At 37.1% G+C, this 26,596-nt stretch overlaps 1 protein-coding gene across 10 annotated transcripts in view; it reads left to right on the top strand.

Annotated features, from left to right (window-relative positions):
* Positions 1–26,596, top strand: part of LOC113875659 (zinc finger protein 14 homolog) — a 100,274-nt gene that overhangs the window by 5,899 nt on the left and 67,779 nt on the right. For 3 of the 10 annotated variants that reach the window (XM_027514289.1, XM_027514286.1, XM_027514285.1), the window contains exons 2-3: positions 5,665–5,737; positions 22,822–24,829. In XM_027514289.1, the coding sequence (XP_027370090.1) occupies positions 22,902–23,849 (948 nt within the window). In that variant the 5' untranslated portion in view covers positions 5,665–5,737; positions 22,822–22,901 and the 3' untranslated portion in view covers positions 23,850–24,829. Of the gene's footprint in view, positions 1–3,416; positions 3,597–5,664; positions 5,738–8,546; positions 8,674–8,975; positions 9,075–22,821; positions 24,830–26,596 lie in introns of those variants that run through there. The other 7 variants (XM_027514283.1, XM_027514288.1, XM_027514290.1 and 4 more) reach the window with 6 other exon arrangements.

Here is a 26,596-nt window from a genome sequence, read left to right as displayed (position 1 = left end):
ATAAATGCTTGTCTCTTGAGTAAACATTTAGGAGTGGAATTGCTAGATCATTGGGTGACCCCATGCACTGGAGCCCTCCAGCCTCCTCTGTGCATGGAATTCTTCAGGCAGGAATAATGCTGTGTTTAGCCATTCCCTTCTCCAGGGGAATCTTCCTGACCCAGGTCTCCCACATTGCAGGCAGATTCTTTACCCTCTGAGCCATCAGGGAAGTCCTAGATCATCGGCAGGCATATGTTTAATTGATACTACCAATATCTTATGTTGTACCAATTTACACTCCATCCAGTAATGTATGAGAGTTTCAGTTGCTCTACATCATGTCTGTTATTTGAAATTATCAATCTTTTAACTATCCTGGTGGATATATAGCAGTTTCATCACAGTTTTTAATTTTGTTTTCCCTGATGTGTTACGCTATTTAGCATCTTTTCCTATTTTTATTAGCCATTCAGATACACAGTTTTTAAAAGTGTCCTCTGGTCCTTTTAATTTTTTTTTTCATGTTTAAGAAACTTTTTATTTTTACATTGTAAGCATAAGGCGAAGGATTCCAATACACTCTTCACTCAAGTTTCCACAGTACAATTAGGAGAACCAGGAGATTTACCCTGATACATGAGTTTTGCTAATTTACAGACTTTATTTAAATTTTGCTAATTGTCTTATCAGTGCCCTGCTCTGTTAAAGAATCCTATCTAAATGCCCAGATTGATTTAGTTGTCTTGTTTTATTAGTATTCCTCCCATCTGACATAGTTCTTTTGTCCTTCTTATCTTTTATGTCCGTGACACTTTTGAAGAGCACTGGCCAGTTATTTTGTTGAATGTCTTTTTTGTTAAATTATTTATTTTAACTGGAGGCTGATTACTTTACAATATTGTAGTGGTTTTCGCCAAACATCAACATGAATCAGTCACGGGCACACATGTGTTCCCCATCCAGAACCCTCCTCCCACCTCCCTCCCCATCCCATCCCTCTGGGTCATCCCAGTGCAGCAGCCCTGGGCACCCTGTCTCATGCATCAAACCTGGACCGGTGATCTGCTTCACATATGATAATATACACATTTCAACACTACCCTCTCAAATCATCCCACCCTCACCTTCTCCCATAGAGTCCAAAAGACTGTTCTTTGCATCTGTGTCTCTTTTGCTGTCTCACATATAGGGTCATTGTTACCATCTTTCTAAATTCCATATATATGCGTTAGTATACTGTATTGGTGTTTTTCTTTCTGGCTTACTTCACTCTATATAATAGCCTCCAGTTTCATCCACCTCATTAGAACTGATTCAAATGCATTCTTCTTAATGGCTGAGTAATATTCCATTGTGTATATGTACCACAACTTTCTTATCCATTTGTCTGCCAATGGATATCTAGGTTGCTTCCATGTCCTGGCTATAGTAAATAGTGCTGTGATGAGCATTGGGGTACACGTGTCTTTTTCAGTTCTGGTTTCCTCAGTGTGTATGCCCAGCAGTGGGATTGCTGGGTCGTATGGCAGTTCTATTTCCAGGTTTTTAAGGACTCTCCACACTGTTCTCCATAGTGGATGTACTAGTTTGCATTCCCACCAACAATGTAAGAGGATTCCTGTTTCTCCGCACCCTCTCCAGCATTTATTGTGTATAGACTTTTTGACAGCGGCCATTCTGACTGGTGTGTAACGGTACCTCATTGTGGTTTTGATTTGCATTTCTCTGATAATGAGTCATGTTGAGCATCTTTTCATGCATGTATTTGTTAGCCATCTGTATGTTTCCTTGGAGAAATGTCTGTTTAGTTCTTTGGCCTATTTTTTGAGTGTCTTTAAATTTGAATTTGTCTGCTGTTTCCTCTTGGCTAAATTTAGACTATACCTTTTTGGCAAAAAGATCACAGAAATAATTTCTTCTTCTCAATGTGTCATATCAGAAGCTATATGATATCTCATTACTAGTAGTGTTAACTTAGGTTACTTGGTTAGAGTGATTTCTCCCTGGTTTCTCCTTTGTAAAATTACTGTTTTTCCCCTTTTAATTAGTAAGTATCAGATGGTTTTTTTAAAAAATATTTATTTATTTGTTTGATTGTGCCAGGTCTTAGTTGTGGTATGTGGGATCTAGTTCTCTGACCAGGGATCAAACCTAGGCCCCCTGCATTGGGCAGATAGTCTTAGCCACTAGACCATCAGAGAAGTCCCTCAAATGGTTTTTCTTTTTGATCCCTGGGTCAGGAAGATCCTGTGGAGAAGGGAATGGCAACTGACTCCAGTATTCTTGCCTGGAGAATTCCATGGACAGAGGAGCCTGGTGGGCTATAGTCCATGAGATCACAGAGAGTCAGACATGACTTAGGACTAAACAAAAATAACAAATTATCTTTTTAATGTCAATGGCATCTGTAAAGATATTCCCTTTTCATTACTGATTTTGTTCATTTGTATTATCCCTCTCTTTTTCATCACGCTGTTGGTAATAGGTCTTTTATTCCTCTTAAGTACTGTCAAGAATTATTTTCCTTTCTCTTTGGTTTTCAACAGTTTGACTCTAACAATTTGCTTGGTTGTGGTTTTGCTTTTGTGTGTTTGTTTTGTTTACCTTCTTGTATATTAGTCTTCTGTTTGCTGAACTTCTTGAAACTCTTGTTAGGATTTTTAATTAATTTACTCAAATATTAATTCCTGTCCAGTCTGTTTTCTCCTCTGAAACTCCACTTACATGTGTGGTGATCTTTTAACTGTTCCATATATCTTTTACACTCATTGCTGTTATTTTTTTTTTTTTTTCTCTTGTACTTCACGTGAATATTTTTTGTTGGCTTGTCTGAGTTCAGTAATCCTGGTTTCTCAAAACCATGCAGTAACTTATTTATTTCTTAATTGGCTGAAATAGATAGTCTATTTGATTCCTTTTTATGGATTTCAGTTGTGTTTAGTTTCTTCAACTTATCATCCGTCCATTTGCCTGTCTTTTCCTTGGTTGTCTTCAACATTTTAGTTGTAGCTATTAATATTTTAAATGGTTTGCCTACTCCAGTATCTAAATTGTCTTTGATTCTGCTTGTTTTCTGTTTTATCTCCTTGCATGTCTGGTAATCTTTAATTGTATGAGAGATATTGTGTCTAAAACAATCATGGGGGCCAAAGCCAGTCACTAACTACTTCTGCTTTCTTATTGTATAAGAAAAATTAAACTGCTTTTCAGGTCCCTATTACTAACAGACAAGTACAATTCCTAGCATACAGGAAATTTTCAGGATAATGCTGGAAATAATTTAAAACATTACATTTTTGATTAAAAGATAGCTTTATTATTTAGATGAGTGCAAAATTCTCACAAATTTTAAGCTACTTATTAGAGTGCAAGACTCTTCTCTATAGTGTTATCTTTTGACAGTGCTCTTTCCCTCTGTGTGGTTGTGTTGCAAGCATACTGTGGTCTTGGCTACAGAGATCATTGGCTTTAAAAGAGAGGAGCAGATCCTCCAGATGGAAGAATTCAGGCTGGGAGGTTACCATCTAGGGGAAAAGATGAAGAGTGTTGGGAATGTGACAAGCATTATATGAAGCTATTGAGATGAGAAGTTTCCTGCCCATTCTGCTTGACAGGTACAACACCTGAGGAAGTCCCTTTATAATCAGGGAAAGGCCAGGAGGACAGACTAGAAAAGGGGACTTAAAGTGAGGAGTATAGGAGAAGGAACTCTTTTCAAATCTTTCTGGATAACTGTTGATTCTTTAGTGTCTAGCACAGTACCTGGTACATAATAGGCTGTACAGTTGAGAAAAATACTAAGAACTTAGTAAATAATAATACTTAGGTTAAAGGAATGCTTTCAGGTTTTAAGGAAGAGGCATTTATGGATTACTTTGGTTTTCATGTCTGGAATTTGTTTACCTGTGGGGGAATGCCGTGAGTAACTAGGGGTAGTGGTAAAAGTAGCTATTAAATAATTGATACTGTGATACCATGAAATTATTTCCTGAGTGGTCAGTTTTACATGAAATTATTGACAATTGATAATCCAGGAGCTTGATGCATAGTGGAATGCTCACTGCCCTGTATACTTTTATAATGTTCAGTTTATTACATTCTTAGAACCTATAAACAGACACAAATTTTCTTAGGCATTTAGACATCGATCACAAATGCAGTTCGGAGAAGGCAATGGCACCCCACTCCAGTACTCTTGCCTGGAAAGTCCCATGGATGAAGGAGCCTGGTGGGCTGCAGTCCATGGGGTTGCGAAGAGTCAGACACGACTGAGCAACTTCGCTTTCACTTTTCACTTTCATGCATTGGAGAAGGAAATGGCAACCCACTCCAGTGTTCTTGCCTGGAGAATCCCAGGGATGGGGGAGCCTGGTGGGCTGCCATCTATGGGGTCGCACAGAGTTGGACATGACTGAAGCGACTTAGCAGCAGCAGCAGCACAAATTCAGTTATCTCCCTAAACAGTTTAGGCTTCTATTAGTAAAGGAAATAGAATATACAGTTTTCACAAATTTTATTACTATACTTATAGTCAAAAGCTATTGTAAAGCAACAGTGATATGGATTTAGTCCGTTTCTATGTTATTTCTGTGATTTTACTTCCTTTCTGTTGTTATGCTGATTTTAATATCTTCCCCAAATTACTATAAATTCTGTAAAATTACTTTGTTTGCTTTTTTTGGATTACAGTTTTCTTAAGTCAAGATTCATTAACCCCAAAAGATTTCTCAAACTAGACAAGATGAGAGGATCTGGTTTATCAATCAGATGTTTCTTGGTCAGGACTTGGGACCTGATTGTACAATCCAAGATCACTGAAAATCAGTTTGACCAATATATATCCAAATTAAAATGCATATGACCAGCTTTTAGGAATTAATCATTCAGAATTCATATACAGGTAAAATGATATATTAATATGTACAAGGATATTTACTATAGCATTGTTTGTTATAGTGAAAGACAGGAAACGACCCAAATGATAATTGGCAGCAAATTGGTTGAATAAATTAAAGTGTATCCATTTAATAGAATCCAATGTAAGCTAAGAGAATTAATTATGTATCTTTGAATGTACTAGTTGGGATCTGGTCCAAGATACTTTTAAGTAAAAATAGCAATGTGTTTAACAGTGTATGGGCTTCCCTGTTGGCTCAATGGTAAAGAATCCTCCTGCCAATGCAAGAGACTCAGATTCAATCCCTGGGTCAAGAAGATCCCTTAGAGAAGGAAATGGCAACCCACTCTAATATTCCCTGGGAAATCCCATTGGCAGAGGAGGCTGGAGGGGTACAGTCCATGTGCACACAAAAGAGTCAGATATGACTTGGTGACTAAACAACAGCAACATAACAGTGTATACAATATGCTGCAATTTGTAATTTTTAAAAAGTATATCTTTGTGTGTATATGAGTATATATACAGGGCTTCCCTGGTGGCTCACCTGGTAAAGAATCTGCTTGAGTATATATACAAGCTGTATTCTCTAAGCTATATCAAGTGGTCCAAATCTGCCCTGTTGTAGTCAAAGCCTGAGGTTTCTGGAGTAGGGTAATTAGAGATTTGCCCATTCTTTTCACAAATCCCTCCCGTGTTTGTGTGAAGTAAGCAGAGGGGAAATGATCATACTGGGAGCTGTGAGGCAAGTGGCCTCTTGTATAACTTCTTTCTGTCTTCTCCAGCTCTGCTTCTTTCCAAAAAAGGAGCCCAGAGAAGAACTGGTCCTTTTCTGCAAATATCAAAGCCATGGCTCAGGTGAGATGCTGTTTCTTTCTGCTCAGATAGAGTCATTTTTACGCCTAGTACATGTAAATATTTGCTTTCCTTATCACGATGCTTTTTGGTGTTTTACAACAACAGCAGCCTTCAGACAGCTCCGTTATACACAGTGTCAAAGTTCTCTTACTCTTGCTCTAAAGAAAAGGTCTCTAATAAGCCAATTCAAAAATTGCTCTCTTGGTGGAGATATTTATAGAAACATATAAGTGGTTAGATAATCATTTAAAAAAAGGAAAGAATATCTGGTTAAAGATCTTTTATACTCTTAGATACAGGTAACTGTTCAAGGGCTAAAGGGACCAAGTTTCTCTGAAGAAGTCTTAATCAAATTAAAATCCATTAGAAAATTGCTTACGGATTTCAGCATAAATCCTGATTTGTTCCCACATACTGTGAATTGCATAATGTAAAAACAATCTGACGGAGACTAGGTTTGGAAAAAATTTTTTTGCACTGGTTAATATGGTCCCCCTTCAGGAACCTGACCTTATTTCCTCCTAAAACAACCCAGTGCCCTCCACAGTTCCTTCTTTTAAATAACGTTTACAATCTCAGTTAATAAGTCTTTCACCGTCTTCTGTCAGATTTGTGTCAGAAATCTTGGCAGAACAGAAATGTGTTTTCCATTAGTTAATGAATCTAATTTTCTTTGACAGTGATTGATGGGATGGAGGTGAGTAGGATAATTAGGCACCTCATAGGGAAAAGCCCTATCATTTCCACAGACCTAGATTTTCCAGGAAGAAAATTTACGGGATGGTTTTGTTTGATGTCATTCTTTTTTTTTTTTTTTTTAATTTTTATTGTCTTGGCATGTGAGATCTTAGTCCCCTGACCAGGGATTGGACTTGTGCTCTCTGCGTTGGGAGCACCGAGCTTTAACCACCTGACTACCAGGGAAGTCCCTGATGTCATTCTTAATACACAGAAAGGTCTCTTAATGTATGAGCCCTTCAGGTTTGGGGGTATGACTGGTGGTTATAAAAGTCTTATGTAAAACTCTGACACCCCACGAGATCATCCGTGATAAATAGACTTCAGTAATGCCATTGTGTGAAGCTAGATCATGCTCTGTCAATTTCCTGTAGCTTAGGAACAACGGGTATTTACATCGAGCAATGGGCAGTTTTAGGTAAAATTGGACTAACGTTGGGAAGGTCTTTAAAGATCACTTACAGCCTCAATGTCCGAAAGCAAAGGAGAAGTCATTTATTTCCATATTACAAAACATTCAGTGAAAAAAAAATGCTTATAAAAAGAATTTGTTTAACAAGAAATAACTCTTATTATACAGTTTATAATAGTGTGACATTGGAATGGATCAGTCTTGGATTATATGCAAATTTAATTTTCTAAGATAAAATATTTTTTAAAGTTATTTTGTACATGTTCACGAATAAAGTAGGGCTATTTCATTCTGGCCCCTCTACCAGTTCCATTCCCAAAGCTGCCTTCAATTCTTGAATATTGATTATCAGTTTTACTCATTATCTTTTGACTTACTGCAGAATGGAAAGGACATTATACTCATATATTGCACCCTTCATTTCCTCTGATCCTGTTATTATATCACAATTTTTGGTTAAATTGATAGTGTACACATTGTCACAACTGCAAGTATCCCTCACTGCTGAGCCAGATCATGGCTTTATTCTGTTACAGCCTTTCATTTTTCCTGGGGTTAATTGCTTTTTCCCCTCATTTGCTTAGTTGTCCATGTATTTATATCCAAAATCTCCAAATCACTGCCACATGCAAGTCAGTATGTTTTCCCGTCTGATCAAATACATCAATTCCTTTGAACATGGAAACTTCCATCCCTGTTCCCTTTTTCACCCTGCTCCCATTTTGTCTGTTGCTCTCTAGGCTGTTTCTCAAAGACTTCCCCTTTTTTCCCTGGGATTTTCCTTCTCTGTTTTCCTGTGCTAATTTACATATTTATTGAATCTCATGTCTTCCTCTTCTCTGGTTTACTCTCTGATTTTGGTGGAGCACAACCACTGATAGTTTCCTGAGAAATTGTGCTTGAGTCTTTTCATGTCTGGAAGTTTCTTTTTTCAGTTGTTACAACAGAATGACGATTTGGTTATGGAATTCTAGGTCAGAATTTCTTTTCTTTTGGGTGGAGGGGTGTGCCATGGCAGCCTGTGAGATTTGGTGCCCTAACCGAGGATAGAACTTGTGCTTCCTGGTTCTGGGGGGCGTTGGGAGCATGGAGTCTTAACCATTGGACTGCCAGGGAAGTCCCCAGAATTTCTTCATCAGCATGTTGAAGAATTGTTCTTACCATTTCTTATTTTTAGTGGTTTTCTTAAGAACCCCATTGCCTCTGTGATTCTTGATGGCTTTTATCCAGCCTGCTCTCCTCTGGATGCTTTTAATGTCTTCTCTTTTCCCTTATTCTGAAATTATACTCTTAGCTGTTTTGGAAAAGAAACTCACATGTATTCATAACATAGCATTTGCAAAGTGTTTGTATATACTACTTCATTGAATTGGGAAGCTCACCTTGGCTGGATTTTATACCTCCCCAGACTTAGCTGGATAACAGAAGTACCCAACTATCCACAGGTAGTTTTGCCTGGAGGAAACAGAATGACTTGGAAGCATAGTGATTCAGTCCTGTTTATTTGCTTACAGTCCTCCAGAGGCATCCCATTCAGTTCTACTCTGTGTGCTTGCTATTTTCAATTCTTCTTTTTTTCTTCTCTCTTTCCTTCACAAAAACACATGTTTTTATTAATCAAACCTAATTTTTAAAAATTTAACATGGTTGTTGTTCCAGGAGTCAGTGATGTTCAGTGATGTGTCCATAGACTTCTCTCAGGAGGAGTGGGAATTCCTGAATGATGATCAGAGAGATTTATACAGAGATGTGATGTTGGAGAATTACAGCAACCTGGTTTCAATGGGTAAGGACATCCATAATAATTTAGATTCTGCCCTGAGAAAGTCTACTTCCTCTGGTGTTATACTCACCTACTTTTCAAGTAACCATTTGCGTTTCTATCTACATCCTTTTCCCAGAGGAATATTTTTAATCTTGTAGAGCTAGAAAGAGGAAGCTGCACTGAGTTGTGAGGAAAGTTTCAAGTGCTCTATTATGTTTCATAAATCTGATGTATCTTCCTTTGACTCTTTCTTAGTAATGAAAGGACTGGATTTGAATTCTGGGACATTCTCAACATAAACCTCTCCTTACTTCTTTTATAAGCAGGACATTCTATTTCTAAACCAGATGTGATCTCCTTCTTGGAGCAAGGGAAGGAGCCCTGGTTGGTTGACAGAGAACTAACAAGAGACCAGTGGCCAGGTAAGTGAGGCATGACAGGTGATGACCCAATCAGTCATTGGAGAGATTGCACCTTTGAAATGCAGTCTGGGAAGCTTCCCTTAAAAACTTTAGGCCTGTTGTGCAAAAAGTAAGCCTTTTCAGCATGACCTTTCAAAGGACCTTACCTTTTCCCCTTACTTAACACACTCCGCCTGCTCGTCTCCTCTTATGCTTCTGTCCCAATTCTAATGAGCCGATGCCCTCCTCCACCTTCTCTAATAATATTTCTTTCTATGCATAATTTGAATCTACTTCCTTATCAGCTTCTCATCCTCTTTTGTACTTAGTCTTCAAAGAGCATCACTGTCTCCTCAAATACTATTTTTTTCTACATTATTAAAGACTCACTTCCTCTAGAGCTTATAAGATACAGTAGATACACTCATTGGTTCATTCATACTTTTAATGAACATTTGCTGATTTTCTAATGTGTGTGAAGTACTCTGCTAGGTACAGAAAGATTAAAAAACGAGTTAAGTGGGAATTCCCTGGCAATCCAGTGGTTAGGACTCTGCACTTCCACTGTAGGGGGCACAGGTTCAATCCTTAGTCAGGGAACTAAGATCCCTCAAGCCGCTGGCACAGCCAGAAAAAAAAATAAAGAATAAGCAGTTTCAGAGTTTATAGCTTACTGTTTATAACTCGTAAAATGTAGAAGCATGAGAGAGGTTAAAATAGGGAGCTCAGCAGAAAGCGGGGGCTAAAGAGGTAGAAGAGGAGTTGATCCACATAGCTGTCATAAGAGGGAGATTTGAGCATACATGTCATTGAGTTTAGAGTGCTTGAAAAAAGAATCTGTGCTTCCATTGAGATCTTAGAGCTAACAAAGATAAAGAAAAAAAGAAAAAAAAAAACAAGACAGCATATTCCTTCATTCAGTATATGTTTTGTGTGATTTTTAAGAAATTTTTCCAGTCAGAATGGCTGCGATCCAAAAGTCTACAAGCAGTAAATGCTGGAGAGGGTGTGGAGAAAAGGGAACCCTCTTACACTGCTGGTGGGAATGCAAACTAGTACAGCCACTATGGAGAACAGTGTGGAGATTCCTTAAAAAACTGGAAATAGAACTGCCTTATGACCCAGCAATCCCACTGCTGGGCATACACACTGAGGAAACCAGAAGGGAAAGAGACACGTGTACCCCAATGTTCATCGCAGCACTGTTTATAATAGCCAGGACATGGAAGCAACCTAGATGTCCATCAGCAGATGAATGGATAAGAAAGCTGTGGTACATATACACAATGGAGTATTACTCCGCCATTAAAAAGAATACATTTGAATCAGTTCTAATGAGATGGATGAAACTGGAACCTATTATACAGAGTGAAGTAAGCCAGAAAGAAAAACACCAATACAGTATACTAACGCATATATATGGAATTTAGAAAGATGGTAACAATAACCCTGTGTACAAGACAGCAAAAGAGACACTGATATATAGATCAGTCTTGTGGACTCTGTGGGAGAGGGAGAGGGTGGGGAGATTTGGGAGAATGGCATTGAAACATGTGTAATATCATGTATGAAACGAGTCGCCAGTCCAGGTTCGATGCACGATACTGGATGCTTGGGGCTGGTGCACTGGGACGACCCAGAGGGAGGGTATGGGGAGGGAGGAGGGAGGAGGGTTCAGGATGGGGAACACAGGTATACCTGTGGTGGATTCATTTCGATATTTGGGAAAACTAATACAATATTGTAAAGTCTAAAAAAAAAAAAAAGTTAAAATAAAAATTAAAAAAAAAATTTTTGTTTTACATTGAAGCATAGTTGATTAACAATGTTGTGTTAGTTTCATGTGTACAGCAAAGTGATTCCGTTATACATATATGTGTATCTATCTTTTTCAAATTCTTTTTCCATTTAGGTTATTACAGAATATTGAGCAGAGTTCCCTGTGCTGTATAGTAGGTCCTTGTTGGTTATCTGTTTTAAATATAGCAGGGTATACATGTCAATCCCAAACTCCCAGTCCATCGCCCCTTCCTATCCTTCCCCCCTGGTAATCATAAGTCATTCTCTAAGCCTGTGAGTCTGTTTCTGTTTTGTATATAAGTTCATTTGTATCGTTTTTTTTTTTTTTTTTTTAGATTCCACATATAAGCAATATTATAGGAAATTTTGTCTTTCTCTGTCTGACTTACTTCACTTGGTATGATAATCCTCAGGTCCAGCCATGATACTACAAATAGCATTATTTTGTTCTCTTTAATGGCTGAGTAATATTCCATTGTATGTATGTATCATATCTTTATCCATTTATCTGTTGATAGATCAGTATATGTATATTGAATACCTATTGCAGGCCCAGCACTACTCTCAACACTTGAAATTAGAGCAGTGAGTAGAATATGCAGAATGTCTATTCTCAGAGTTTACCCTCAGCTGCAGGGAGAGATACACAAATAAATGAATATATAATGGTAAGTGCTGAAAAGAGTAAGTGGAGAAGTGGAGATGCTATTTTATGTGAGAGGGTACAAGAAACTTTCCAATAAGCTGACATTGGGACAGAGACCTGAAGAAGTATAGCTGTAAATCATTGTATGTGATTACTGGGAAGAACATTCCAGAGGAAGCCAAACATTGAAGGGCCTCAGGCAGGTATGCATTGGCTGTGTGTGGGGAGCAGCCAGGAGGCCGGTGCTTCTTCTACCCCAGTTGTTATTCAAGTATTTTCAAATGCAAGATCTCTTGTTACTTCACCCTTACATAACCTCAATATGTAATTCTGAAAAACATGGACGTTGTCTCCCTTACATAACTTGACTGCTTTGTCATCCCCAATAACTTTTACACTGATTTCTTGGTACATTGGATTGTTTCAGTGTCATTCTACTGAGTACTAGTGAGAGGGGACATTTCCACCTTCATGGTGCTACTGTCTTTAACATGTTCACAACTATATTTTACACTTTTTATCTATTACTGCTCTAATTCTCCTCAGTCAGTTTTTATGGACTTTATAAAATAAAAACATTATATACCCATTTCCATGGGGTGTTTTGTACTTCATAAATTTTAATCTGGATTGGCATCTTTTAAAAAAATATTTATTTATTTATTTGGCTGCATCCAGTCTTAATTGCTGCACTCAGAATCTTGTTGCTTCCTGTGGAATCTTCCATTATGGCACACCAGCTCAGTAGTTCCGGCATGTGGGATCTTAGCTCCCCAACCAGGGTTCAAACCTGACTTCCCATGTACTGCAAGGCGGATGTTTAACCCCTGGACCGTCAGGGAAATCCCTGAATTGGCATCTTTAAGTGTATGCTCTAATGTGTTTGCAGTCATCTCTTTTGTGGTTATTACAGTTTCTGATTTTAGAAAATTAACTGACCTCTACAAATTTCATAGATATCTTGTTCTTTTAAAAAAGTTATTTTGCTATATTTTAAAATAATTTTATTTATTTATTTATTTTTGGCTATGCTGGGTCATCACTGCTGCTCGGGCTTTTCTCCAGTTGTGGCTAGCGGGGGCTACCCACTGGTTGCGGTGCTCAGGCCTCTCATTGCAGTGGCTTTTCTTGTAGAGCACAGGCTCCAGGGCTTGCAGGTTTCAGTGGTTGTGGCACACAGGCTTCGTTGCTCTGCAGCATTGTGGGCTCTTCCAGGATCAGGGATCAGACCTGTGTCTCCTGCTGTGGCAGACATTCTTTACCACTGAGCCACTAGGGAAGCCTCTCTGCTGTCTTTTTTTTTTTTTTGCTGAAGTGATTTTAATCTATAGATGAAAGACTCTTTAAATGATACTCAGAATACATTACAAACTTGGTTTTAAATTAGATTTGAGTCTAGAAGAGGACTCACAATGATTCCAGAACACAATGTGGAAGTGCAACAGTTAGGTGATGACTTCTTAATTGTTCAAGGGGATAAAGATCTTCAAATATGGATGGAAATTAATCTCTAAGAGTTATTCTCCTTTATAGACTACAATATTATTGTCGGTTTCATATACTTTTACTTTATAAAGAACTCCCACAGGAAGCAGATATATACGGCTACATTTTCTGTTGTGCTTACAATGTCTGCAAAATACGACACATCTAGATCCAGATCCTTATGATCAAGGAGCTTCATAATCGCCTCCTTTATAATTGTGCCCATGGCCATTTGGGTTGTTGCACTTCCCAAATAATTTCAAGTTTTCTTCATTTATGAGATTTGTTGTGGAGGCGGTGGGTCGCGCTGAAGGAGACGAGGCGCGACACGTGCCCGCCGGCGAGGGCCCGACCCTGCCCCGTTGATGGCATCCTCACCCCTCGGCCCACCGCCAGCCTGGATGGGCAGAGCCCCCTCTGCTGTTTTTAATAACATCTAAATCCATTTTAAAGTTCTTTTACAATAAACTATAAATTGAGAGTCCCACTCAATCCCCTCTCCCCTGCCCCTAATGGCTTATTTTAGCACCATTTATTCAACAGCTGCTTATGTCATCGTTGTTTTATCTGCCTGTTCGTTGGAAGTTCTGGTTTATGTTAATACTTTGTATTTCAGGGCCTCTTTCTATTTCTTTGCTCCAACTATACACTTGTACCTTCAGAGATAGATATGCCCAGCAGACAGTTTAATATATTTTAATTCTTTTTATTGAAAATTATCTTAAATACAGAAAGGTAACAAACCATAGGTGGACATTCAAACAGTTATAAAATGAATTCACATGGAAACATCACTCAGATTTTAAGAACTTACAACACTGTCAGCACATCTGTCTATGTCCATAGTATCTTTGTGTCCCTTTTTGCTTTTACCAAGTAAGAGAGCCACCACAACAATATAGTTCCGTTTTGAGTTTGAATTTTATATACATAGAATCGTACTATATATACTTTTATGTTGTTTTTTATTAATCATTTTGCTGTTAAGATTCATACATACATATTATTTCTTATAGTCAGAGTTGATTTATTCAATTATACCAATATACTACAGTTTATTTTTCAGTTCTACTTTTCATAGGGAGTTAGGTTGTTTCCACTTTTTGACAGTTAAAAATTGCTACTATGAACATTTTCTATGTGATATGAATAGGAGAGAAATGAATGGATCACATGGCATCATATTTTTAGTTGTCCAGTTTTCAACTTTTTTTTAAGTTCTCAGGTTTTGTTTTGTTTTAATACTCGTACTTATTTTTGCCTGTGCTGGGTCTTCATTGCTTTGTGCAGGCTTTCTCCAGTTGTGGTGAGCAAGGGCTACTTTTCATTGTGTTATGTGGGCTTCTCATTGCAGTGGCTTCTAGAAAGCATGGGCTTAAGTAGCTGCAGCTCCTGGGCCCTTGGAGTGCAGGCTCAGTAGTTGTGACACATGGGCTTAGCTTTTCTGCAGCATGTGGAATCTTCCCTGACCAGGGATTAAACCCATGTCCCCTGCATTGGCAGGTGGATTCCTATCCACTGTGCCACCAGAGAAGTTCTCCACTTTTCTTTAATGCCTATACTAGATTACAATCCACCAGCAGTATATAGGAGCTCCCATTGTTGCATATGCTTCCTAATGTATTGTCAAACTTTGATTTTTATCAATTGCTAAACATATATAGTGATACTTCAGTGTGGTTTTAGTTTGCATTTCCCTTTTTACTGATGAGCTTGAAGACATTTTCATATCATTATTGGTTTTTTTAAATTCTTCTTTAGCTAATTGCCTGTTCAAGTCTTTCTTACATGTTTTTCTGTTGGATTGCCTGTGTTTTTAATGATGTGTAAGAGTTCTTTATATATTTTGCTTATTGAGTATATTCCATATTCTAAAAATTGCTAATGTTTTCTTCCACTCTGAGTTATCTTTTAGTGCTCTTTATGGTTTCTTTTTGTGAACAAAAGTTCTTAATTTTGATCAGATTTATCAGTCTTCTGTTTTGGGCTTCACACTTATTTGGTCTTATGTAGGAAATTCTTCCTTGGCCTATTTCTGAATCTGATTTATAATATATAAACAGAATCACACTATCTGTACTTTTTGTTCCACTTAAGAAAATTTTTATTATTGTGAAGATACTCTTTTATGTTTTCTTCTTGATGTCTGATTGTTTTTCCTTTATAAACTTTTCCTCTAAGGGGCTAAATTTTTACTGTAATACATTCAGGTGTGGTTACCTTTATTTCTCCATATTTTGTTTCTGGTTGTATTTTTAAATCCAAGAATTTATATCTTTTCCTGGTGAGAGGAAATCCTTGGCAGTCATCTCTTTAAACATTTCCTTGCTACCATTTCCTCTTTTCTCTCTTGAGCTCCTATTAAACAGACAATAAGACATCTGGATCACCTCTGATGTTTTAAATTCTTCATCTCTTTTTCTATTTGTGCTGCCTTTAATCCCTTAATTTGATACTACCCTACATAAGATAGATAACCAACAAGGACCCACTGTATAGTGCAGGGAATTCTTCTCAGTATTATGTGACAACCTATATAAGAAAAGAATCTAAAAAAAAAAAAAAAGAAAAGAATCTAAAAAAGAATGAATAGATGTATACATACATCTATGTATACATTTTGCTGAGTCACTTTGTTGTACACCTGAAATTAACACAACATTGTAAATCAACTATACTCCAATAAAATCAAACTGTAAAAAAATGCAAAAATGAGAGCAAAAAAAAAAAATTTTGTATCAATTTGTATTGATTCATCAATATATTCTTCAGTTATGATGACCTTTTGACTCTTCAACTTATCCACTAAGTTTTTTATTTAAAAAAAATAGTATGGTTATTTATATAGTACATGTACAACAGGATATATATATCACATAATTAACATAAAATTCTAAGATAATAATATGTACATACCTAAATTTGCATATGTAAGATATTGGCTAGGAAGTATGCCTAAGAATATAAAGGAAGTATGCCTAAGAATATAATTGCTGGGTCTTGGCTTACTCTTTCTTTTTTTTTTTTAGTTCTATTAATTGTCACTTCACTTTGAACACTTTAGGGGAAGAGTTACAGTGAATGGTATTTTTTTTCAGAGCTTATAGTCAGGTTTATTTTTTTTTTAACTTTTTTTTATTTGGAGGATAACTGCTTTACAAATATACAATGGGCAAAGGACTGTCTTTAATAAGTACTGTTGAAAAAACTGGACTACTGTGTTACACCTTACTCAGAAATAACTTAATATGGATTAAAGACTTGAATATGAGACCTGAAGCCATAAAACTTCTAGAAAACAGAAGGAAAGCTCCTTGACATCAGTCTTGTAGTTTTTGGATACGACACCAAAGCCAAGACAACAAAAGCAAAAATAAATAGGATGACATCAAACAAAAAATCTGTATGGAAAAGGAAGCAATAAGCAAAATGAAAAGGCAGCCTACTGAATGAGAGAAAATATTTGCAAATCATGTATCAAACAAGGAGTTAATATCTAAAATATATATATAGAATCCTAACTCAATAGCAAAAAAAGAAAAAAAAACATACATTTAAGGAAATGTAGGGCTTCCCTGGTGGTGAAGGTTAAGAATCTGCCTTGCAGTGTAAGTGACACCAGTTAGATGCATGGTCCAGGAAGATCCCACATGCCTCAGGACAACTGAGCCCATGTGCCACAACTGATAAGCCTGCACTCTGGAGACCATGAGCCTGTGTGCTGCAACAGGAGAAGCCACCGCAGTGAGAAGCCCTCACTCCGCAACTAGAGAAAGCTCATAAGCAACAACAAAGAGCCAACACAGCTAAAAATAAGTATAATGAAAAATAAAATGAATAAATAATAAAATAAATAAAAATAAATAAAATGAAAATTTTACAACTGAAAAATACAGTGGCCTAAAATTTTGAAACTTACTGGATAGACTCACCAGGAGAATGGAGATAACAGAGGAAAATTAGTGAACTTGAAGAAAGACCAAAAGAAGTTATGCAATATGAATAACAGAAAAAAAGATCAAAAACTTAAAAAGAATGACTCAAGGGGAATTGCTTGGCAATCCAGTAGTTGGTTGGGATTAGGTGCTCTCATTGCTGAGGGCCGAGGTTCAATCCCTGGTTAGGGAGCTACCATTCCACAAGCAGCACAGTGCTGCCAGAAAAAAAGGAAAAAGAATGACTCAGGGACATGTGGGATAACAACAGAGTTTTCATAGTTATATCATTGAAGTCCCAAAAGGACCATAGAAAATGAAAGAATCGTAAAAATAAGGCATTACTTTTAGGGAAACAATGAGTGGAACAACTGGATTTCTCTTCATAAACCATGGACATCGGCAAAAGTGCAACAGTATTTTGTTGGTAAAGAACTGTCAACCCAGAATTCCATAGCCAGCAGAAACCTTTCAGGAATGAAAGAAAAATTAAGAAAAGGAATGTTGCAGGTGTACAGGGAAACTGGAACTCTGGCCTAGCATCCATGTGGGACTCGGAGATGATGAGAGAGAGTCCGTACCTTGTCTCAAAGGAGTGAGCACTTATTAAGTCTAGGAGACAGCTGTCGTATGAGAACACAGACGTAATGCTGTCTGGTAATCTGGTCCTTCAAGGAAAGCCAGAAATCCAGATTTCTGTATTTAATCTGATAACGTCAACACTGGTAACTCACTTAAAACTTTAGAGAACTGTTGGGGCAATACCAAACACAAACACATGAGTAGGATACAACCTGATTCATTGGGTTATTACTTATATGGAGTTTTCTTTTTCTTTGAACCTCAGAAATTCTACCAAGATACATCTAGTTAAACTCTTTCCTCCTATATCCTGCTCAGCGTAGAAAGGAACCATCTGATTACTAAGTTTTCTTCAACTCTGGCAATCTGTCTTAACTGTTGTTTTTGCATCATCACCATATTCTCCTTCTAGAACTCATATCTTACATTTATTTTATTTTCTATATAATTTTCTTACCCCATGACCCTATCATCTTTTTTTTTTTCTTTCAGTTACCATTTCTATCCTTTCTCTTCTGAAAATCTTTTTTTCAAGAGTTCATTCTAGTTTTAGTAATGATTGACTTTTCACTGGGGAATTTGAAGATTTGTCTTCCTTTAAACCCTCTTCCCTTATTCTCCATACATAGTATATCACAATTTAATTACTCAGTTTGCTTAGTAACTATGTAAATTTTTTGTTGACAAGCTCTGTAGTCACATTTCACTCCTTGTACAACTTTTCTTTTCCATGAAGTTAAACTGTCTTAAGTGAGAACTGGTTAGTTTTCTGTTTATCTGTCAGTAATCTCTTTTCAGACACATCAGGTAGCTATGGTTTGTTTTTTAACTGAGACATCCCTCCTCTAATCCTCTGTTCTTCTTCCCCAGGTGTGGTGTAACACAGATTTTAGAGTTTCCCTTTATTGTCATCCAGTGGATTCCCTTAGGATCATCCCATTGATTCCCTTAACTCCTCCCCTTTGAATTCATTTTGATTCTCTTCTGTATTTGCATACCTTGGATTCTTGTGTATACCTAGTCTGTTGGATCTCCTGCCTTCCTTTTTCTTGATTTGTTTTTTACTATTTTTTTTTAAGATTTATTTTATTTTTTGACTGTAGTAGTTCTTTGTTCCTGTGCACAGGCTTCTTCTGGTTGCTAAGAGTGGGGGCTACTCTTCGTTGCGATGCAGGGACTTCTCATTGCAGTGGCTTCTCTTGTTGGAGAGCGCAGGTTCTAGTGGACAGGCTTCAGTAATTGCAGCACGTGGGCTCAGTAGTTGCAGTGCACTGGCTTAATTGCTCTGGGACATGTGGGATCTTCCCAAACCAGGGATCTGACCTGTGTCCCTTGCATTGCAAGGCAGTTTCTTAACCACTAGACCACCAGAGAAGCCCTGTTTTCTTACTATTCTGAAGCAAAAAGCAACCAAGGAAAGAATGCAAAAGAAGTAAATAGAAAGTATACTTTCTGAATCCCTGCATGAATAAAAATGTTTTCATTTCACCCTCATAATTTGATCGATAATTTGACTAGAAATATCAATTTAGGTTGAACAAGTGACTTCAACTTTTTGAAGGCATTGCTCCAAGGATTTCTAAAATCTTCTAGTATCTGGTGTTATTGAGAAGTCCAAAACCAATTCAGGTTCTTAATTCTTTTAAGTGGTGTATTTAAATTCTTTGGAAGCTTTTTGCATTTATTATTTATTTGTGATGTTCTAATATTGCGTGTTGAGGTTATCATACTGATTTTTTTTTTTTTTTTTTTTTCGTTTGGCTAGACACTCACTCATTCTGGAACTAAAACTCTGTGTAATTTTCTACTATTATTTTGTTGAAGGTTTGTTCCCTATTGTTTTCTCTTTTCCTCTATTTGATAGATCACTTTTTAGGTCCAGTGCTTGCCATCATGTCTGACACATAATACGAACTCATTAAATTTTTTGAATGATTGAACACTCATAATTCAGATCTTAAATTTCTTGTGCTACCCCTGTAATTTTTTTTTTAATTGAAGTACAGTTGATTCACAATGTTGTGTTAGTTTCTGGTAAACAGTGAAGTGACTCAGCTATACATATATATACACATATTCTTTTTCATATTCTTGTCATTATGCTTTACTACAGGATATTGAATATAATCCCCTAGGCTATACCTTGCTGTTTATCTCCTTTATATATAGTAGTTTGTATCTGCTCTTTCCCCCCACCCTCAGTTTCCATTTCTTTTTTTATGTTATACTTTCTGTGAGGTTTTATTAAGTTCTCATCTTTGTATTTTTATAAAATACAAAGAAAGAAATTCTTCTTTCAGTATTTCTTTTCCTAGCATCACTCTCTTATGGGATTGTCATATAATATTATTTTTAGAAGCATAGGTTTTCTGAATTTTGGCATTTTTTTCCCCTTTGTTGTCTCTCCTGAGTTCTTATTTTCTGTTTATTTTAAGCTCTGATGTTCAATATTTTCCTGAAATAGCTAGTGACTCAAGGCCTATTTGGGCTTCCCTGGTGGCTCACTTGCCAATGCAAGAGATGCAGGTTTGATCCCTGGGTCAGGAAGATCCCCTGGAAAAGGAAATGCCAACCCAATCCAGTATTCTTTCCTGGAGAATCCTATGGATAGAAGAGCCTGGTGGGCTACAAATAGTCTACAGGGTCGCATAGAGTCGGACACAACTTAGCAACTAAACAACAACGTAATTTGATCAGAGGATCATAGGAGGCCTTTAAGTAGAGATTTGGAAAGTATGACCTTTAAGTAGAGATTTGAAAAATGAATAATAGTTATCAAGGCCAAGAGTAAAAGAAAATACCTCTAAACATAAGAAAAAGGACCTAGAAAGGTCTAAATAGAGACTAATAGCTAGGGGCACTCGAAGAACTACTAAATAGGGCCACTGTGAATGAAGCTTAGAAACCAAAATGAAACATAGGGTGAGTGAGATTTGGTTGAAAGGCAGGCAGGAGCCAGATCATTCAAAGCTTTGTAAACCATATTCAGGAGTTTGGCTTTTATTGTGAGAGCAATGTAACCATCAAAGAATTTTAAGCAGAACAGTGGCAGGATAATGCTATTCTAGTGACATGGATTCAAGATTACAAAATCAGAATTACAAAGCTCAAGTTGGGGGAAGTAGGTAAGAGGCTATTTCAAGAAAGAGCTATTTCATATTACATGTTATATTGTATATAAAGGGAAGAGTTTAGGATATACATGGGGCAAAATTAGACAGTATTTGCTAAATAATTACATGAGAGGAAGAAGATGGTGCTAGAATGATCTTCACTTTTTTGACTTGAAATTTTCTCTCTGGATCAATAGTGTGGTCTTCAAAACATTTCACTTGCCAACATCTCCATTTTTATATGAAAATCCTTCCATAATATTACCTCCTAAATGCTAAATATGTATTTTACACCAAATATTTTTTCATATAGTATTCCTGGTCCTCAAAATGATCATAAGAGTTAGTTATTTCTATCATATAGACAGACTATTGGGGGCTCAGAAAGATGAACTAATGTGTCCAAGAAAACACAGCGGGTAATTAACTGAGTCTGAGTTCAGAATTCATCTTATACCTCTATTCTTTCAATAGCAATACACTGCCTCCCATTATATTCTTTTCCCTTATCTTTGAACCTACAAATACCCTTCCTGTCAGTTGGTCGTCACGACTAAGTGCTTGTGCACTTGTTAAGTCCTCTCCTTTTTTTCCCACAGTTCAGAATCACAGAATTCCAAGGCATAGTACTGTCATCAGACCCCCAACATATACCATGTCCAGCTACAAAAATATCTTCCCTATAGTATATATGAACTCATATATACTCATATAGTATAATGAACTCATGCTAGGTTCATTCAATACTTGACTTTTCTTAAGGTATTCTCCTGTCTGGATTGGTACCTTCTATTTCCCTATCATTGATTAAAGAGAAACTAAGGCTCTAGTTACTTAATCTAGAATTTTTCAGTGATGGCAGAAGTGTCTTATGTTTCTGATTTCCTGTATGGTAGACACTAGACACATTTGGCTATTGAACACTTCATATGTGGGTAGTACCATGGAGGAACTGAATTAGAATTTTTTATTTTAATTATATTAAATTTAAATAGACATGTGCTAGTGGCTACTGCAGTGGACAACACAGAACTAAGCAGGGTCTGGCAAACTTTTTCTTAAAGGGCTAGATAGTAAATATTTTAGATTTGCAGTCAATATGGTCTCTGTTGCAACCAGAACTCATAAACAGTCGTAGATAATACATAAATAAGTGTGACTGTGTTCCAGTTAGAAAATTTATTGCAGGGCTGAAGTCCATAGTTTGCCAGCCCCTGGACATTTTTCCTTAGACATGTTCATTTAATCCTGACAACAGGACTTCCCTGGTGGTCCAGTGATTAAGCCTAGAGTTCCATCCTTGGGCGGGAATTTAGGATTCCACATGCCATGCAATGTGGCCAAAAAAAAATATATATATATACATATATATATGCTGACAGCAACTCTATTAAGTAGATATGATCCCACTCCAGTATTCTTGGTAGGAAGCTCCATGTTCAGAGGAGCCTGGCAGGCTACAGTCCCTGGGGTCGCAAGAGTTGGACTCGACTGAACGACTGAACAGCAACATGGATGTGTGTTCTTTTAATCTCTGGCTGTAATCTTACTCACTCAACCTAAGCTGCTGGCCATTATTCTTGACACTTTTTTGAGTGATAAGGCAACAGTCTCTGATCCAAGCATACAGAGGCAGGAAGAATAGAGAAGTAGAATGATGAGGCAGTTTTGTTATTTTTGTGGTAACTTCATAGCCTTTTAAAGTTATATACTGTATTCTTAAACATCTCCCTGCAAAAGACTGACCTATATAACAATCTAAATGTGACTGAATTTTTCGTCTACTACAAAGTGGGAGAGAATTCCCTTCGTAAAACTATGAATCCAAATAAATGACTGTTTACCAAAAAAAAAATAGGTATGATCATTTCCTTTGCTTTACAGTTCATGCTGTGGGATGTTCTTATATGCGTGTTTGTGTATGCTGTGAGATTTTGTGTGTGTGTATGTATGATTAGAGTCATCCTGTAACAAGGAAGTTTAAGGCATCTCTGTATTTAGAAACCTCCCCTAAATAATTCTGATATACAGCAACATTTAGAAACCACAGACTTACTTCCTACCTTTATCTTAGTATGTCATCTCTCCTCACTCTTCTTTTCTTATCCAGGTTTAAAAAATTCAGTTTAGTTTCTTTCATTTTAATTGAAGTTTTTATTTCTCCAAACAAGGAAAATGTGAGTGATTGCTTTCATATTTTCTTTCAGTCCTGGAGTCAAGATGTGAGACCAAGAAATTATTTCTGAAGAAGGAAATTTATGAAATAGAGTCAGCCCAGTGGGAGTTAATGGACAGACTTACAAGACATGACCTTCAGTGCTCCAGTTTCAGAGATGAATGGGAATGTAATGGCCAGTTTGAGAAACAACATGGCTCTCAGGAGGGACATTTCAGTCAACTGATATTCACCCATGAAGGCATGCCTACTTTTAGTCAACATCCATCCTTTACATTACAGCAAATCATGAATAATAATAAAGAGAAATACTGTGCAACTAAGGAATATAGGAAAACCTTCAGACATGACTCACAGCTTACCACACATCAGATCATCCATACTGTTGAGAAACCCTATGAGTGTAAGGAATGTGGAAAGGCCTTTAGACATCCTTCAAGACTCAGTCATCATCAGAAAATTCATTCTGGTAAGAAACCGTTTGAATGTAAGGAATGTGGAAAAACCTTTATTTGTGGCTCAGACCTCACCCGACATCACAGAATTCACACTGGTGAGAAACCCTATGAATGTAAGGAGTGCGGGAAGGCCTTCAGCAGTGGCTCCAACTTCGCTCGACATCAGAGAATTCACACTGGTGAGAAGCCCTATGAATGTAAAGAATGTGGGAAGGCCTTCAGCAGTGGCTCAAACTTTACTCAACATCAGAGAATTCATACAGGGGAGAAACCCTATGAATGTAAGATATGTGGGAATGCCTTTAGTCAAAGCTCTCAACTTATTAAACATCAGAGAATCCACACGGGTGAGAAACCCTATGAATGTAAGGAATGTGAAAAGGCTTTTCGTTCTGGCTCAGACCTTACTCGACATCAGCGAATTCATACTGGTGAGAAGCCCTATGAATGTAAGATATGTGGGAAAGCCTATTCTCAGAGTTCACAACTTACTAGTCATCATAGAATTCATACTAGTGAGAAGGCCTATGAATATAGGGAATGTGCAAAGACCTTTAATTATGACTCACAACTGGTTCAACATCAAAATTTGTACTGGTGATAAAACACAGAATATACAAAATGTGTGTGAAGGCTTCTGTTTACAGCTCAAAACTATTTAACATCAACTACTCCACAAAAGAGAATTTATCTTAATATTAATCCCTCTAAATAGAATAAGATAGAAACATCTTATTTGTTGACTACAGCTTGTTCAGCCCAAGAAAAATCATGTAGGAGAAATACCCTATGAGTAGAATACATTTTGGAAGCCCTTTTAATAAAATCTACTTCTCAGTCTAGTAAATATTCAAAATGACAAGAGCACTTTGTGCATCTTTCTAACCTTATCTTAAACATCAGAGAATACATACAGAGATGTGATCCTGTAATTTTCATATTCCCCCCATTTTCCCTATAATTGTTACATTCTCAATCTTTTAATCCATTAATATTTACGTTTACAGCATAGTTGGTAAAATACCTTTTATTTTTAAGATACTTTTAATACCCAAGAGAAATGACCTCTTTATTTTTGAAGATGGCTTACTCTTTTTACTCTTCACAAAACTTAGACTTTTCTTGTAAAACATTCATGAATGACTTATCACCCAGTAAATGGAGATCCTTTACTATCCTTTTGCTGTTTCCTTGTGTTGCTATAATATCATTTCATCAAGTCCCTATTGATAGACATTGTCATTTCCTCCAGCTTTTGCCATTAATACACAGTGCCCTGGTGCGCATTCTCCCTAGACATATTTTTGTATCATGTCTTATTTTAATTGCTGAAATAATGCATCTATATTTTCCCTATAATAGATTAAAACATTACAAATAAGACCTTTGACCACTATCCTTGTTCCCATATTGCTTCCGAAAGGATAGTCTTTGTTTAGTATTTATTCTTCCTAAGCATTTTCCTATGTTTCTATACATATATTTCTTGGTAGAAATGATAAAAATGGGGATAATTATAATACCTACCTCAGAATTCTGTGTGAGGATCAAATAAAGACACACAAAGTGCTTAGAATTGTGCCTGTCCTGTAATATAGACTGTTTGTTGTTAATTGTATTCATCATTATCACTTTACTAGTATTATATGTTGAAAAGCAACTGTTTCTACAGACCATACTCAACATCAGACAGGATATATAATTGAAGACCTATTGAGGGTCATGAATTAAGAAATTTTCTATCATTTACTTCCTGTGGAACATGAATTAATCCTGGGTGTTGGTGCAGAAAGTAATATGTGTAATGAGTAGCAAAGGCTGTGTATTCAGACTGGTATCCTTTCTACTACATTATAAAATACCTAATGTAAAGACAGACAATAATATAGACAAACATTGCTGACACTAGTGAAAAAGTGTGAAAAGACAAACAGCCCTATGTTTGAAAATAGATATGCATACATATAAAGAGAAGCTTTACAGTTACCAATTTTAAATGTTATACTGAATACAGTGCTTCCAATACATTTGAAAACCTAAACAAAACTTTTTACAAAAATAAAAATTACCAGTATTGACACAGAGAATTAGAACTCTTGGGAAACTCTTATAAAAAGATAAAAGGGGAAATTAGTGTGAGTTATAGTAGCTTCCCTGGTGGCTCAGTGGTGAAGAATCTGCGTGTAGTGCAGGAGATGAAGGTTCAGCCCCTGGGTTGAGAAGATCCCTTGGAGAAGGAAAAGGCAACCCACTCTGGTATCCTTGCCTGGGAAATCCATGGACAGAGGAGTCTGGCAGGCTACAGTCTGTGGTTTCACAAAGAGCTGGACATGACTGAGCAACTAAACAACAGCATAGTAGCCATTACTAAGGAATCATCAAACCCAGTTTCTTTCCAGGCGCAACTTTTTGTAAAAAAATGGGGGTATAAATGACATCAATATTACATTAGTTTCAGGTGTACAACATAGTGCTCTGATGTTTGTATATATTGGGAAAAGTGTGTTAGTTGCTCAGACATGTCCTACTCTTTGCAATCCCATGCGCTATAGGCCTCCAGACTCCTCTATATGATTCCCCAGGCAAGAATACTGGAATGACTAACTATTCCCTTTTCCAGGGGATCTTCCCGACCCAGAGATTGAACCTTCATCTCACACGTTGCAGGCGGATTCTTTACTGTCTGAGCCACCAGGGAAGCCTATATATTGGAAAATGACCACCATAATAAGTTTAGTTAATATCAATCACCATCCATACTTACAGAATGTTTTCTTGAGAAGAGGCAAAACTTGAGCAAGGAACTATTTGTTATATAGAAGTAGACATAACATACTTGAATATAATCCTAATGTTAGGAGTGGATTAGGAGGACACAAACAAGGAAGCTGTGTTATCAGGTGATCCATGAAGATGTATACAAGCAAACTAAGAAAAAAGAAACTTTTGTTGTTCAGTCTCTAGGTCATATCCGACTGCGACCCCATGGACTGTAGCGCACCAGGCTCCTCTGTCCATGGGATTTCCCAGCCAAGAATACTGGAGTGGATTGCCATTTGCTTCTCCAGGGGTTTTCTTGACCAAGGGCTTGAACCTGTGTCTCCTGCATTGGCAGGCTGATTCTTTGCCACTGGTATCTATTAAATGAATAACAGGAATGAACTTGGGTTGGGACAATAACTGAAGAGGCTCTGCAATGTCCAGTTCTAGCTAAAAAGTGCTATAAGAAAATGCAGCCCTTGTTTTGCCAGCTCTTCTGACTTTGGGGGACAATCCAGAAATATAGCTTTTTTTCTGTGTGTGATCGCCCTTGACTTTTTAAATGGCAGCTGAGGGGTTTTTTGTTTT

The sequence above is a fragment of the Bos indicus x Bos taurus genome, chromosome 18 (assembly GCF_003369695.1).
Source record: "Bos indicus x Bos taurus breed Angus x Brahman F1 hybrid chromosome 18, Bos_hybrid_MaternalHap_v2.0, whole genome shotgun sequence".
In the NCBI taxonomy this organism is placed as follows: Eukaryota; Metazoa; Chordata; class Mammalia; order Artiodactyla; family Bovidae; genus Bos; species Bos indicus x Bos taurus.
This window is presented reverse-complemented; position numbering and strand designations above follow the sequence as displayed.